The following is a 15496-nucleotide window of genomic DNA, read 5'->3' as shown; positions in this document are numbered from 1 at the left end:
GTAGTGCAAGGACAGTAATGCTATTCCATTTGATTTGCATGAGCAAGCTATCGTGCTGTACATTTATTCTGATGTGCTCAATCTAACTTCATTATGGCTTGCTAGAACTGTGATAATCCACCTTCTACTGTACTTCAAGGGGGCATCTGAATACTCTCCCTGTAGGGGCTTTATACTTAAGATTGGGATGCTGTAGTGCTCAGGGAGGGCACTTGCATTGTTTTCTGATGGCAAGTACCCCCATAGAAGAGTAAAACAGTGAATGAGAGTTAGAAAGCCGTCTGTCACAGTGATAATGTTGCTGTTGTCTGTAAGAATGGTTCTGATTATATGATGCATATCCATTACAGCCTGGCTATGACACAGAGATGAATCACTTTCTATTGACCCAAACAACCTGATTTTATTTAGGAATCTGTGAGCTGGAGGAGCCAGTTGAGGGAGGGTGGGATGGAGTGTCAGATTACAGTCCACCCATTCTGGAGGAGCTGCTGGAGTAAGATAGGTGCAGGAAATGAATAAGGGATATGCTGTTATATTTGATAAACTGTATCTACACCACAGATTTCATGGAGTATGTGTGTGAATATGCAGACTTTCAGATGCAGGCATAACTGGCCTTTGCATGTGTGAATACAAATGGCTGATGTGATTTCTGCCTGGATGGTGGTCCCTTACAGTTGTCTGTCTCCCCAGAAGGGACAGATAAGCTAATGGATTTTGTAAGGGCCAATGGTTTGCAGGGAGTGGAAATCAAAGTAAAGATGTATATAACGCTTACCCACCTAGGGTATAGCATTCTAGAATGAGCTATTACTTTTCTGCTCATGCTCAGGAAGCAGTTATACTTTGCAAGCCTTGTTACAGCTATTGGGCATGAGTATAATGAAGCCACAGGCATCTTGTTCATAGGTTGGTACTAGGCTATCGACCCTAGGGCCTATACAAGCCTATCCATAACAATTCCCTGGATATTTCTTCCCACAATATTTGCTTCCCTGGACCCCTGTCTAGCAGGGCGACTGATGTGATCCCTGGGGTGAATTTCCTATCTCCCATCCAATCGTCAAGGTTCCTTTTGAAGAGGGCCAAGGAGGCGCTCTCCTTGACATGTATGGGCAGTCTATTCCAGAGTATGGGGAGTCTCAGGGTTGGGAACCTATCCCTCCAGCATGTTTTGTTCATTGTGATGACAAGGCTTAGATCCCTGGAGCATGTGGCTCTGAGGGATTGGGATTTCTTTAAGTGAAGCATGTCCAACAGCTCAGGGTTTGACGTGTCTTGTTTTTTTTGTTTTTTTTTCATGGCTTGGAGCAGTGTGGGCACAGGGAGGCCTTCCAGCTGTTTCATTGGGTCTGTTAGTAAAAAGCATGGGCTGTTATGAGTTTTGTTAGTTAGTCTCCAGAAAAAGCAGTGTGTGCAATTTCTTAAATTTGTTCTGTAGGTTTTAGTGTATATTATTGAATCATTTTATTCATTTTGATTTGTGTGACAGTGATGGTGGCATGGTGCAGTTTTTAATGTGTATAATGCGACTACATTATGACTTGCTAATACTGTCATAGGGCAGCAAGTTCTGTAAGATTTTCTCACTTTAGTTAATTTAGAAAGATTTTATCTGTGACATGGAATATTAATGGGCTGCAGGACAGACAGAAGAGAATTAGAGTAGGTATGCATCCTGTTCCTATTTCCCCAGAGTTTTGTCTCTGAGAGACTCAAAGCATGGTGGTAGCAGTTAATTGGTTGCAGTTTAATGGACATTTTGTTGTGTAGGCCATCCCATGGGAGAGATTCTTCTCAACAGAATGAGAAGGGCAGTTTACTGATGCAGAGGGCAAGGCAGTGCTTTGCATGCCTCAAGTATGACATCCTTGTCTCTCCCATTGACAGTGATTATTACATTTAAATTCCTTCTGAGTTGAATATTGAACCCACAGTTGGCTCTTTTTTTCTTTTTTTTTTGTTAAGTTAACTTGGTTTAAGTAACAAAATAATCTGTTTGAGTTACGTGCCCCAGTTTAGATCACTGGGGTAGTTTAGATCTGGGTATTGAGCAGTCAGTATACCTACATTTTTTTTTTTGTTCACTTCCTAGATTAGACCCTTTTCTTGACATTTCCCAGTGTTCTCACTGCTCCCTGCTTATTGACAGTGGATTATTCTAACATGCTATTGTCTATTTTGGAAGTCTTTGCTCCTTTGTAATTCTGCCTCATTTTAAGTTTAACTCCTTGCAGTCTTCCTTGTCTTCCAACTAAATTGATCAGTAAGTAAATACCACTAGTTCATCCTCCCAGAAAGCCTTAACACCACTAACCTTTCCTCGTTTATTTTAAAAATGCTTCTTTGATCTAAAATGTCTCTGCCTTTCTTACACTCATAGCCGGCCTTAGGCATAGGCCAACTAGGCGGCCGCCTAGGGCACCACTCTAGCAGGGGCGCTTTTTCAGTGTTTACTTGGTGTATGTAGACTAGGATGGGGGCACCAGGTGGTGTGGTGGGGGGCGCCGTGGAGCCCCTTTGCCTAGGGCACCAGTTGACCTAAGGCCGCTCCTGCTTACTCTCCTCCTTTTCTGACGCCTTATCTCAGAAAGCTGTATGGTTTGAATAAAGTTGAGCATGTTATCAAAAATGAAATATGTTCTTGTTTTCAACTCATTGGTTTTATAGCTGTTCCCAAATGTTTCACCACATCTGATTGCTTCTTAAACCTGTTTTTTTCTCCTGTGATATTGCAGCTGAGCTCTTCACATTGTATCATGCAAGTATAGCCTCATTCTGTACTACAGATTGTGAGTCTTGACTTGGTAAATCTAAATTGTATGTTTATAATCCCTCTCTCTGCCATCCTTATCTGTCACTAAAACCCACCCTAGTACTTCAGCAGTGACTTTCCTAATCCTTAACCTGCTGTCCTTTCACAGCAGCATAATCCTTGTAAGCATTTCTTCTCAGCTAACGACCATACAACTCCCCCCTACAAACCTGTATACATTTCCCTATCTCACCAGTTCACGGCTTGCAAAAAAAGTGACTTTTTTTCTCTGCTTTTGGAGCCAATCTGATACTCCCAGACTTTAGTTTTGCCTTTCAGTTTATTAATGTTATTACTTGAAGTCCACCCCATATTTCAGTGGTTTAACTCTCTTCTCATCATGTTTTTCTTCTTCTTTTTATTTGTCCTACACTTTCCTTTTGTTTCCCTTCCTTCTTTCTGTCCCTTCCTGCCCAGAATGTTTATAGACTCATGGAATGAAGGAATCTTGTCTGTTTAAAGAAAATGCCCTTTCTTGTTTTTCTTGCTCTTCTGCCTTTGTTCTTCAATCATCTGCTGTTTATTTGATTCTTTTTCATTTACTTTGCTAGTTTTCTGTCTTGTTTTATTTTCCATGCCTGCCTTTTCACACTTTTGAGAAACAGACATGCCAAATATAGTCTTTCAGTTGAGTTTGCTGTTAGGTTTAGTGTATACCTTTTCCCCTCACATACTTCACTTTTGTTTGTGTGTATGTGTATATTTGTGTGTGTGTGTGTGTGTGTGTGTGTGTGTGTGTGTGTGTGTGTAGCTTCCCACAGTAAAATATCATTGTCTTATTTCTTCATGACTTCAAATGCTTATAATATTGTCAATATGCACAAGCTTATTACATGTATTTAAAACCATAAAATCTCTGAAATTCATTTACATTCTCCACTCTGTGTGTGACTGCTTATTAATTATGCAGTCTGTGATTGCTTCATTCCCGGTTGAGGATCCCAAGAGTTTAATAAGGCATGAACGCTCATACGATTTCCTTTCTTAGGCTTCCTTTTCTGTCTCCAAAAACACTACCTTGTCTAATTCTTCACTGATTCAAAACTACTTCAGAAGCTGATTTATCCCCAGAAAAAGTAATAATCCAGGATTTTCACTTCACTTCTTTGCCTTGAAACATGTCCTTCCTGTGTAATATTACTCTAATCACTGCAGGAGCTGTGGCATATTCCACTTGCTGCAGTAATTTTCATATTTTTGCTATGCCTGCTTTACCACCTCTTTTTTACTCTGTGATATTACTATGTTTCTCTCTGTTGCTTCCCACCAAAAATGCCTGCAACTACATTGTGTCCTCCAGTAGGATAAGATGTCCCTTAGTAACACTTCTTTCCTAAATTATTAGTTATGGACCATAATGCATGTCACTGGATTTCAGGTGCTTTGAAAAGGGATACTCCTGAGTTGGCTACCAGTCCACATCATTCATTCTTTTATGGTATCCTTCACACTATTATGTCTCTGAAACTCAGTGGGATTGAATACATGAGTTTCATTGGTGGTGTGGGAGAAACTTTCTGGGTAGTGTTAATATCACTTTGGGTCTCTTCTGAAGTCAGAAACAAAACTAGCAAGCAAATAAATGATTCAGACTAGTTTTTGCCTTTATTTTAGATTCTCTACTGTTTGCATTATTTTTATAGGGGGTGGTGCATTTGCATTTTTTTTAAGTGCAAGTACTGAACACGAAAAATGTAGAAGGGTATACCATAATCTACAGTTATGGTGAGTTAGTGCTATTAGTAGTTAAAATGTATGACTGGTTAAAAACTGTCTATTACAATGTTTTTCACCTTTGTGTAAATTACTCTCTCCTGAAGTTTGTAAATGTAGAGTTTTTATCTTCATACAATTGATAGTAAATGGGAGGACATGTCTTCTCTTGCTGCAGAGGAAATGGGGGAAGATCTCGATCAGCCTCGTCTGTCAGGAAGCAGAAGAGGTGAGCATTTACAACTTTATGGGTATGTTTGACTTTATTATGAACATCTTACTTTAAGCAGGGCTGTCATTAGCTGAAGGGAAATACATGTGGCTATATGGAGCAGGTTGGTTTAACTTCTTTGAGTATTAGTAATTACACTATGTGAGATTGTGGTAGTAAATGTAACAGAAAGCACTTCGGCTTTTTTTTGAAACTTTACTAGGAGGCAGTGTAAATTTATTGTTATAAAAGTTGTAAGATAAAACACATACTTCAAATTCATCCATTTAAGCTCTTGTTAACTTTATCCAATTGATTCATTTTAGCCTTGCATCTAGTTCAGAGACTGATGTAGCAACGAAGTCTGTTGCTCAACTCAAACATGAAGAAGATACAAGACACGAAGTGTCGTATGCAAAAGTATGTGCAGCTTCAGTTTTAAATTTCCAAGTAATTTTTGATATACAAGTAATGTGTTTACCAAGTCAACTGTAGTTTTCATTTTCTAGGTCTTGAAGTGAAGGTATTGCTTTTTCCTTGTCCCCCTGTGGCGAATGTTGTAATTTATATACAGTACTTTTGTACACTTTCTTTATTTTGATATTAATCATTCCCACTGCTGCATAGACCTTAGGCTATGTGGGTTGTTTCCTGCTTAGGAAACAGCTGGCCAGATTCAAAATACTGTGGCTCCTTCTCCCCAACATCTTCACTTAGAGTGCTGATTGGCTAATCTCAAGGAGTGAAGTCAGTTAGAATGAAGCTTTCTTCAGTACTTTCTTGATGTCTCAAGAAGCATCTCTAGGGCTGCACAGGAGCAGCCATCTGCTAAGAGCTTTATTTTATGGCGATAAGTCTTTGTTGGGGAGGCCTTCCTACTCATAAATGTTTGCCCTTTTAAGAAAAATAAGATTTAATCTATATATTAATATCACTTTATTTTATTTTTTTTTTTTTTTGGTACTTGCGTATTATCGCAACCACATTCTAACTGAGTGACTGTTGCTATTTTTTCTGACAGGCCTTCAAGCTTTTCATTTTGTCTGGGTAACAAAATCCAACTTTTTTAGGATGTACTGTTTACAAGAGTAATTACATTAGGAGGTGTAATGGAAGACGACAGAAGTAATCGTTTGATTATTTCTTCTTCTGTGCTGTAAATGTTACCGCGATGGCTGTCAAAATACATTGAAAACAGTATTTTCTCGTTGCTGCTTGAATGGAACTGAGCAGAATACTTTTTTGTGTGAAGCTGCAAAGGAAAACAAATGTTTTAAATGTAGATTCACAGTGATTGCAGTAACACTTCCACGACAGAAGAAGCAGTCAACTGTTTTCCAAGCCCTGACTGCATGCCTGGTTTCTTACCACGGGGAGCTAGTTAATAACCTCAGCAGCCATGCCGCTGCATTGTAACAAGTGCATGGATAGCATAGAAACTGAAATAGTACCAAATATTTCACTGTTAAGCACTATAGAAAATCCAAGAAAAGTAATTGAAAGTCGGTGGCACGTTACGGTAATGAGGCAAAAGGATGTATTTTTCAACCAGGAAGGCCAAAATGGTCAATGTGTATGCGTCCAGGGACCTGTACAACCCTAGAAGGGTGAAACCAAAATGCTCTCGGCCTTACATGTTTAAATGTGGTACTTCCACTACTTTCTGCAAAACCATACAGCCTGCTCATTCCATAAGACTGTAGCACTTTTAGTTTCTGTCATGCTGTTTGCCTATCTGTACCCGCTGAACTGCATAGTGAGTCGTTTAGACTGTGGTTGCGATAATACACAAGTACCCTTTTTTTTTTTTTTTTTTTTTTTTTTACTGAAATCAATGTTTTCCCTTTAATAAGCCTGGCATTTTTTCACAATATCAGACGATGCCCTTCCATATCACTGTTGCATTATTCATAACCTATGAGATCTCCTACCATCGATAGTCTTATGTTCAGCCAGTATACTAAAGCCTTTCATTTTTACCAGTGCTGTATGTCAGATGAATGCTCCCTGCATCAGTGTAGCATGTAAAGGTGATGTATGGATGCTCCAACTTTGCTGCCAGTCCAAACACCATAGTTGTATGTTTGTCTGAACGCCCCTCACTATGCTGGTTATACCAAGCCTTTTGCAGATAAGTATCCCATTGTTTTCTTTTATTTACTTTAACAGTGCATTTTGAGAGTTCATGTTTTACAAGGAAGGGAAATGTCAGTGTTGGAGGTAGGTTCCCTATAAAGATTGTCACAACAAGTGTTTGTTTTGTTTAAGCACTTCTCACGTCCACACTCAGTGCTCTATTTGTCAGACATTTTTGCCAAAGTATCTTCACAAGCATCTGTTTTCTCTTTCCATTTATCTTGAGAACTAACATCTCAAGTTAGCCCAAGCTACCATGGCTGAATCTACCTGCCCCAAGGTACAGCTGCCTATTAAGAAAAATGCTAAAATGTTGAGGTCTGATATGCCAATGCTCAGCCCCTGCTGGAAGTCTCTCTTGAGGTGGATGATATTCCTGAAAACCACCCAGTTCTGACATCAGTTCCCTCTCCCGCAACCCTTTTGGAGGCCAGCATGGAACTGGCTTCTTGTATGTCCTCTGAGGCTTTGCAAATGTCATCTGTGGATGTGGAGGGGGGCATAGCTGATCATATGAGTGGCCTAGTGGGATTACCCAGACCTTGGTTAGTTAGGAGGTGCCTGGTACCCTGATTGAGTCAAAGCAGGGTTCTGAGCTGCCGAGGTTTATTAAAGTGGACATCCCCCTTAAGAAAAGACAGAAGGCATATTTCTCCCACCCTCAAAGATCCTCAGGAGGAGTGACAAGATTTTAAATGGGGTTTGGTTAATGCCCTGATGGCTTTGAGACCACCTCGGGGGGGATTTGGTTCCTGCCCCTCCTTGGTCCTCTACCCCTAAAAGATGTAGGGAATCTGATTCCTCTGATGAGGAGTTGGACTCTGATGAGGATTCCTTGGCCTACTCCTCCCAAGTGCCATCACCCTTGAACTATGGCTCTGAGGAGGAGGAGTCCTTAAGTCTTGTCTTCGCTTTTGAAGAATTGTCCTTTGGGGATAACAGCAGTTCACATGATGCAGCATTTTAAGTGAAACTACTCTCAAGTTTTCGGACAACCAGAATAGATACGAGTTGCTGCCGTTAGACTCCCCTAAGCATGCTGCTGTTCCTCCTGTTTTGGCTACTCTGTTGATTACTTTTTCAGCTGCTTCTCTGTTTCCTGTTCCCCAACCTCCTATACTTAAGAAGCCTGACTGTTTTTAGAACGTCCATAAGGCTTTTAAGTTTCTTTAGAAGTGTCTTCCTTCTGACCCTGCTGTGGTCTGTCACTCTGCTAATAAGCCATCTCTGGTTTTGCCTTCCTCTCAGCTGCATCCCTCAGCAAGGATAGTTGAACTATGGAGAGGCTGGGGAAGAAAAACTAAACTTCTTCCACCCTGACATTTTGTGGTATAAACTTTCAAATTCTCAGGACCATGTATATTTTATCCAGTTTGTCTCATCTGGGAGGGGTTCTGTCTGACCTGAATGATCCTGAGGCCAAGTCTACTGCACTTTGGTGGGATACACATCTCAGGTGGCTCGTCACTCCATTAAGTGTAATTATGATGCTGTTGATGCCTCCTTTAGAGCTGCTGCTTCAGGAGCTGTCATGAGATGATATACCTAGCTTTGTCTTCAACCTTTGCCTGATGTTAAGGCTAACCTTGATGCATTCCTAGATAACTAAAATCTCTTTGGTAGATTTATTTAAGACTTTACAGGACCAAGGAAGGTCATGAAGGACCATAAATAGATTTTCGTCTGTCCCATTGGTAAGTTTCAGGGGAATTATTCTGCGAAAATTGCCTTTGTTCATAGACAAGCCTCATCAGCCCTCCACAGGTAAGAAAATCCCTAGGTCTGTTTTCCTGACAAACCAACTCAGACTCCTAATCCTCAAAAAAAACTTCTTTTTAAGACAAATCTGCCTCCATCTGACATTCTGCCTTCCTTTTACCTTGCTCAAGTTGCATAGTCTCTCTAACTGTCTCTCGCTTCCTATTTGGCAGCAGATTACTTCAGACTCTTGGGTTTTTTCAATCATCCATCAAGGCTACACCATGATCTGGAAGTATCTTCCCCCTTTTCAGACATTCCTCAACCCCCTTCGGATCAAATTCCCCATTTTTCATAGGTGTTGCAGGGTTTACTTGATCAGGGCATGATTCAGTCTTTCCCAGAGAATGTAAGGGACATGCGGTTTTATTCAAAGATGTTTCTGGCCCAGAGAAAAGAGGGGTCCTGGAGGCCTGTTCTGTACCTTTCTCTTTCCTCAAGGTACCCACCTTCAGGATGCTTTCCCTCCAGACCCTGTTTCCTTTCTTGCTGCCTCCTAGTTTACCTGAATCTGAAGGACACTTGCCTTCATATTCCAATTCACCCTCTATTAAGGAAGTATTTACATTTCTTTGTTTCTTCATCTCATTTTCACTTCTCTGTTTTGCCATTTGGTCTTTCCACAGCCCCGGGGGTATTCACCAAGTGCCTGACTCGAGTTATAGCTTTCTGCAGGCTTCAAGGAGTACAAATATTTCTTTATCTGGATGATCTATTCTTTCAGGCTTCCTCTCCTTCCAAGCTCCTGCAGGACCTGCACCTTTTCAGTATCCTGTTGCACAGTCTGGGTTTCACCATCAATCTCCAGAAGTCTGTTCTCTCCCCCTCTCAGGATCACATTTTCCTGGGATGTAGGGTTCAAACTAGTCCAATGGTGGCATCTCTGCCTGCTCCCAAGGTTCTGCCGATAACAACCTACTTCTAGTTCTTGATTCCTCACTCTAATGCCTGCCAGGGAATTTATGAGGAGACCGGGGTTCATGGCCTTAACCATCCCAATATCCCCTTTTGCCAAGCTTCACATAAGGTTTCAGTAGTACTTGTGGTCAGTGTGGCTTCAGCATTGCCACCTACTAGTGTTCCCAATCCTTTACTTTCTTGTCTAAAACTTGAGCTTCAGTGGTGGACTCAGTACATAGCTCTCAATCCAGGCATCATTTTCCAGCCTCCTGCTCCATCTCAAGAGCTATTTATGGGCACTTCAGATCAGGGGTGGATGACTGCTTTATGTGGTATGTATGTTCAGGGTCTCTGGCTCCCTCGTCAGCAACTGGATCACATCAACATCAAAGAAATATGCAGGTCCTTATCTTTGCTGTCCATGCCTTCTACTCCCTTTGGACCCTTTAAGGATTTATACAGACAACACCACAGTCATGTGATACATCAACAAGGAGGGGGGCACAAGATCTTGTCTTTGTAGACCAACCCTTCAGGTGTGGGATCTAGCTATCCAAATGTAGGTTTCTCTACAGGCAGTTTACATTCCTTCAGAACAAAACCTGGTGTCATACTCTCTCAGCACGTCCAGGGCACACTCTCAAAAATGGATGTTTAATGGAGAGGTGTTTCTGGACATAGTTCATTGGTGGGGTATTCCTCAAGTGGATCTTTTTGCCTCCCTTCTGAAGAAAAGTTTCCTCACTTCAGTTCCAGAACCCCAAGTCTCCAGGCTTGGACAGTGGACGCCATGCCTGTTTCATGGAAAGGGATATTCCTTTATGTTTCCCCCCTTCGTCATAGTCCCAGGGTTCTGCACTAGATCAAACAGGACTCACCTCAAATTGTGCTGGTGACTCTCTCTTGGCCTAGAGTGTGCTGGTTTATGCTCTTTTTTTCATATGATCCAGGGCAGCCATCACAAGTTATCTCACCAGATGGATTATCTCACACAAGACACTTCACCCTCATCTGTCTACTCTTCAGTTGACACTTTGGGTGAAAGGGTTTTATAGGTTCATAGGTGCGTACTAGGCTAATGGACCTGGAGCCTTTACAAGCCTAGCCCATAGAAGTGCCCTGACATCGTGCTGCCTGACATTAGTTCCCAGTGCCTCTATCAAGTAGAGCCACTGGAGTAATCCCCGGGTGAACTTTTTATTACCCATCCACTCATCAAGATTTCTCTTGAAGAGGGACAGCGAGGTGTTCAGCTTGACATGTATGGGAAGTCTGTTCCAGATCATGGGCAGTCTCTGAGTGAGGAACCTGTGCCTCCAGCATATTATATTGTGGTAATGAGGTTGAGGTCTCTGGAATATGTTGTGCAGAGGGATTGGGATTTCTTTAGATGTAGTATTTCCAACATAGCTGGGTCAGACATGGCTTTGTAAGTCAGGCAAAGATCGCCACTAAGTAGGCGATATGAGATAGAGAATAGCTGGAGTCTTTTGAGTCTGTCCATGTAGGACATGTGTTTAATGTCTAGGATCCTCTTCGTGGGGTACTTCTGTGGCCACTCTAGCTGTTGCAGGTATCTAGTGAGGTACATGCCAAATGGGGCATTATACTCAATGATCGGTCTAATGAGGGAAGAGCAGAGAGAGACGATGACCTCTGTCTTCTGGATGCAAAACCCTTGGTAATGAGATGTGCCACATAGGAGGACTTTCTGACCACAGTGGCAATGTGGAGGTCGAAGGAGAGATTGCTGTCAGCCTGCGCCCCCAGATCTCTTATAACACCTTCAGTGTCCAGTGGGCTCCCATCGATGCGGTAATTAGTGGCAACTGAGCTTTTACCAAACGGAATGATGACACATTTTTTGGCATTAAGCTTAAGGCCATGGGTTTGACCCCATCATTGATCTCAGTGAGGCCTTTCTGTAGGATGTCTGCATCACTTGGGGAGTTAATAATGGCTCCCAGCCTGCAGTCGTCTGCACACTTGGTCAGTCAGAGTCCCTTTGTGTTGGCCTGGACTTCTGAGAAGTAGATAATGAACAAGAGAGGACCCAGGACCAAGCCCTGTGGGACTCCACTCATGACTGGTCGGCAGTCTGACTTGGAGTCTACTACTTTCATACGGTGTGTTCTATCTGTGAGCCAATTTGCAATCCACCTAGTGATATAGGGGTTGATGCCTAGTTTGATGAGTTTATCAATAATTTCTGAGTGAGGAATGGTATCCAAGGCCTTGGCCAGATTAAGGTAGGCTGTATGCACTGCCTTACCTTCATCCACAACCCTGGTGACTGACTCATAGAAGTCAACCAGGTTGAGCAGACATGATCTCCCTTTCACAAAGCCAAATTGCGTGGGGTCTGGAGTTTGTAGATCTCCTATATCTTTGTTAATCAGGTCCATGATGATGCGCTCCACAGCTTTACATATCAGACTTGTCAGGCTAATGGGGCAATAATTCCCAGGGTCTGTAGTTGCTCCCCCTTTATGGAGAAAGATGACTGTAGCAGTGCGTCATTCTGTAGGGACAAAGCCTGATGTGAGGCTGTGACTGAACAGGGCACACAAATGTGGTGCCAGGTCACTTTGTAGTTTATGTAGAACACAGCCAGGGATATTATTGGGTCCCATGGAAGCTATATATTTGGCCTTGGACAATGCAGCTTTAATCTGTGCTGCAGTAATGCTGGATGCCTGGCATTCTTCCAGTATTGTGATTGGTCCTTTAGGCGGGGAGGGAGGGGTAAAGTTGGCACTGAATCTGTCGGACAGTATCTTGGCAATATCTGTTGGCTCAGTATAGGAGGTACCATTGTGCAAGTAGCTCAGAGAAAATCTGTGTATTGCCATGGAGGTTCTTGATATAACTGTAGAAGACTTTGTGATTGCTTTTAGTGTCTGCTGCAATTCTGCCTTCATAGCTGGCTTTAGAGGATCTGATGAGGGTTCTCAACTTTTTGTTGAGGCTAATAAGGGAGTTTTTCCAGTCTTGGGATTTCACCCTTTTCTGCAACAGTTTCTTCCTTCTGCTGTAGAGTTTATTAATGGCAGGGGACCACCAGATTGGCTTCCTTTATTTGGAGGAGAGAGTCTTGGTTCTGTTGGGTTATGATTAGTTCCATGCATTTCTGTACATATTCGTACAGTGCTTTGGTGTATGATGTCAGTCGTACAGCTATTTTCCATTGGCATGGGTGCCGTAAAGTTAGCCACCTCTGTATTAGGAGCCCAAAGTCAGCTTTGGAGAAGTTTTTTCAAGGTGGTTACCTTTGCGGTGGGGGGGTGGGGGGGTGAGATGTCAACTTCCAAGGTGATTAATTTATGGTTGGATCTGACCAGGGAAGGATTGACAACTGGTGTAGAGCAACAGTTGCCCATGTTAGTAATAACCAGGTCAAGGGTGTTGCTTCTTCTAGTGGGGTTCAGAATGTTCTGGTCCAGGGCATTGGAACTGATGAATTCCAGGAAGCGCTGGGCCAGTGTATTGGTGCTTGAATAGTTTTCCCAGTTGATGGAGGGGTCGTTGAAGTCGCCTAGTATGAGAGTGTTGGGTTGGACCTTGATAGATTCCAGGGTGCTTAGGAACATGGACTGAGAGTCTAGGGTCATGGTTGGGAACCTATAGCAGGCTATGATCTGGATCGCCATTTTACCCAATGTTCGTTGTACCTGAAGTATTTCAGATGCATTGTGCTGGGCTACTGTCTGGAGGTGTGTATATCCTTTATGAATATGGAGACAGCACTGCCTTTGGAGCTACGGTCCATGTTTCAGGCCTGAAAGGCATGGAATGAGTTATAGTCTGGTAGCTTAGGGGTGCTTTCTGCCACTTTAAACCAGGTTTCCATTACAGCACAAATGTTGTTCTCCATTTTGAGGAGTGCTTTGAGTGAGTGCATCTTGAGATTTAGACTTCTAGCGTTGAGCAGCATGACTCACAGATTGCATTTATTTATAGCTGTAGCAGTGGTAATTTTGTCTTTGGAACACTGCCTAAAAAAGGCACTATAGGGTTGGCCAGAGCCTTAGCCAGTACCTGGAAGCTCAGGGGTGGATGCAGGTCATCTCTGGCAAAGCATTAAGGTCTGTCAGTCATGTCATATCCCTAGCAGACAGATACTGGATCATCTTAGAATGACACCAGAAACTTAGCCAGTTGTTGAAGTCAATCATTTTTTGTTTGTACTGCAGTATATTTCTGGGTGATGGTAGGATACTGCTCAGGGCGAAGGTCATACCGGCCTGGGCCACATAATCCGAGAGCTCCACCATGTCATTTTCATGTAGTTCAGAGAGATGCTCTCAGGTTATTCACACCCACATCGACAATGACAGAGTCATACTTGTACTTGTTGTGGAGTGACCTGAGTGTGTGTGTTATGTGTTGGATTCTGATGCCTGATAGACAGCTGACTGCTACCTTCTCCTTATTCAACCTAGTGAGTGGGACGTCTGTGTGCCTCACTATTTAGTCACCTATGATTAGTTTATTGAGCATGGTGTTTAGGCTTAGGGGATTAGGTTGAGGGGCACACTGGAGGTGAGCTATGTGTCCTGTGTTGTTGTGGTCAAGTGCATTTCTGTCTTGGAGGTCTCTGCTGTTTGGGTAAATTTCTATTGAGAGCCTCCGCGAAGGTGGGTGTGTGGTTTGTGTTTTTATGTGAGATATGTGATAATGGGTGTTTTAGAGGGCTGTGTGTTCCATGTGGTGTGGTGCAGGTGTTCACCTTCTCCTCTTGACCAGCTAGTCCAGTCTTGGCTGGAGCGTGCGTAGCTTCCACTTTGATGATATAAGTGCATCTCTCACAAGTTTGAGTGTTGGGAGGTAAGAGGAGAGGGTTGTCTGTGTACATGAGGCAGTTACTACACTGCCTCAGAATGTCTGAGTGCACCAGGTTAATATGAGAAAGCACAGGGAGCTGCCCTTTAATCATGCCAGGAGGGGTGGTCATAACTACTAAGTACTAGAGCTATTTCCGTGAAGAGCAACTAGTGCTTATGGCACTTAGGTGTGCTACAATAATTGCTACAAAAACCTGTTGAAGTGCAAAGCGATTAAGCTATTTAAAGTGCAAGAGAGAAAGAATTAGCAAGATTCAAGGGAAAAAGTGAAGAGCAGACTTTCTGGCACCTGTAATGCTTTACCTCAGCTTGGCACCACTAGGCAGAACTTAAACAAGTGTAAACCCACACAAACATGGGCTTTTAAACCAGAAAGTTGAAAGGGATGGAAAAACTGCCCAAACAACCAGTAAACTACAAATGTGAAGTTGTTCTATCTCGTTATTCATTCTTACTGATGGGTTCGGAGCTGATTCTTGGCTCCTTCTTGGCCAACTGCAAAAGCTCGAGTTCTTCAACCAGCTCGAGGCCAACTCCCTATCCCATGATGCACCTTGATCTTCCCTCAGATCTCGTTTGCCGCTGCAACTTGATCAGACGTTTACCAGCTCTGGTCAGTGAAAGTTATTGCTTTTTTCTCTTTAAAAATTTGCTACATAGTTTAAATTAGATAGTTTAATAAGAAGTTTCCTTTCTTTATAGTAGTTAACCTTCCTACAAGTATATTTCTGGTATTAGCTAGTTTTTTTTCTTGGATAGTTTAAATAACTTGGATAAGTGGCCTCTCTTTAGGCCTTTAGTTCTCCCTATTTCTTTTTCTGCTTACATAGTTGTGTGGCATTAGTCAGAGCCCTTTCAGTTACCGAGCCTTGTGTATTTTTGGTAAATTGCTAGTTATTTTGAGATTTAAATAACTTAGATAAGTGGCTGTATTTTTAGGCCTTTAGCTTTCCTTTTCCTATATTTCTTCTCACATAGTTGTGTGGTGTTAGTTCGAGCCCTTTTTTATTACAGGGCAAGTATATTGATATTTAGCTTAATTGTTTAGAGATCTTGCATTATTAGGAGTAGCATGTTGTGTTGTATGTATGTATATATACATATATATATATATAT

The 15496-nt window shown here is 42.3% G+C and overlaps 1 protein-coding gene across 1 annotated transcript in view; it reads left to right on the top strand.

The window, feature by feature from the left end:
- LOC122801255 (serine-rich adhesin for platelets-like) overlaps window positions 1–15496 on the top strand; it is a 1296546-nt gene that overhangs the window by 338405 nt on the left and 942645 nt on the right. Inside the window, exons 5-6 of the mRNA XM_044070807.1 lie at window positions 4710–4760; window positions 5069–5162. Coding sequence (XP_043926742.1) covers window positions 4710–4760; window positions 5069–5162 — 145 coding nt within the window. The remainder of the gene's footprint in view (window positions 1–4709; window positions 4761–5068; window positions 5163–15496) is intronic.

Source organism: Protopterus annectens, chromosome 4.part1, assembly GCF_019279795.1.
Source record: "Protopterus annectens isolate FY-2018-M chromosome 4.part1, PAN1.0, whole genome shotgun sequence".
Lineage (NCBI taxonomy): Eukaryota > Metazoa > Chordata > Ceratodontiformes > Protopteridae > Protopterus > Protopterus annectens.
Note: the sequence above shows the minus strand (reverse complement) of the source record. Positions and strands in the feature narration are given on the sequence as shown.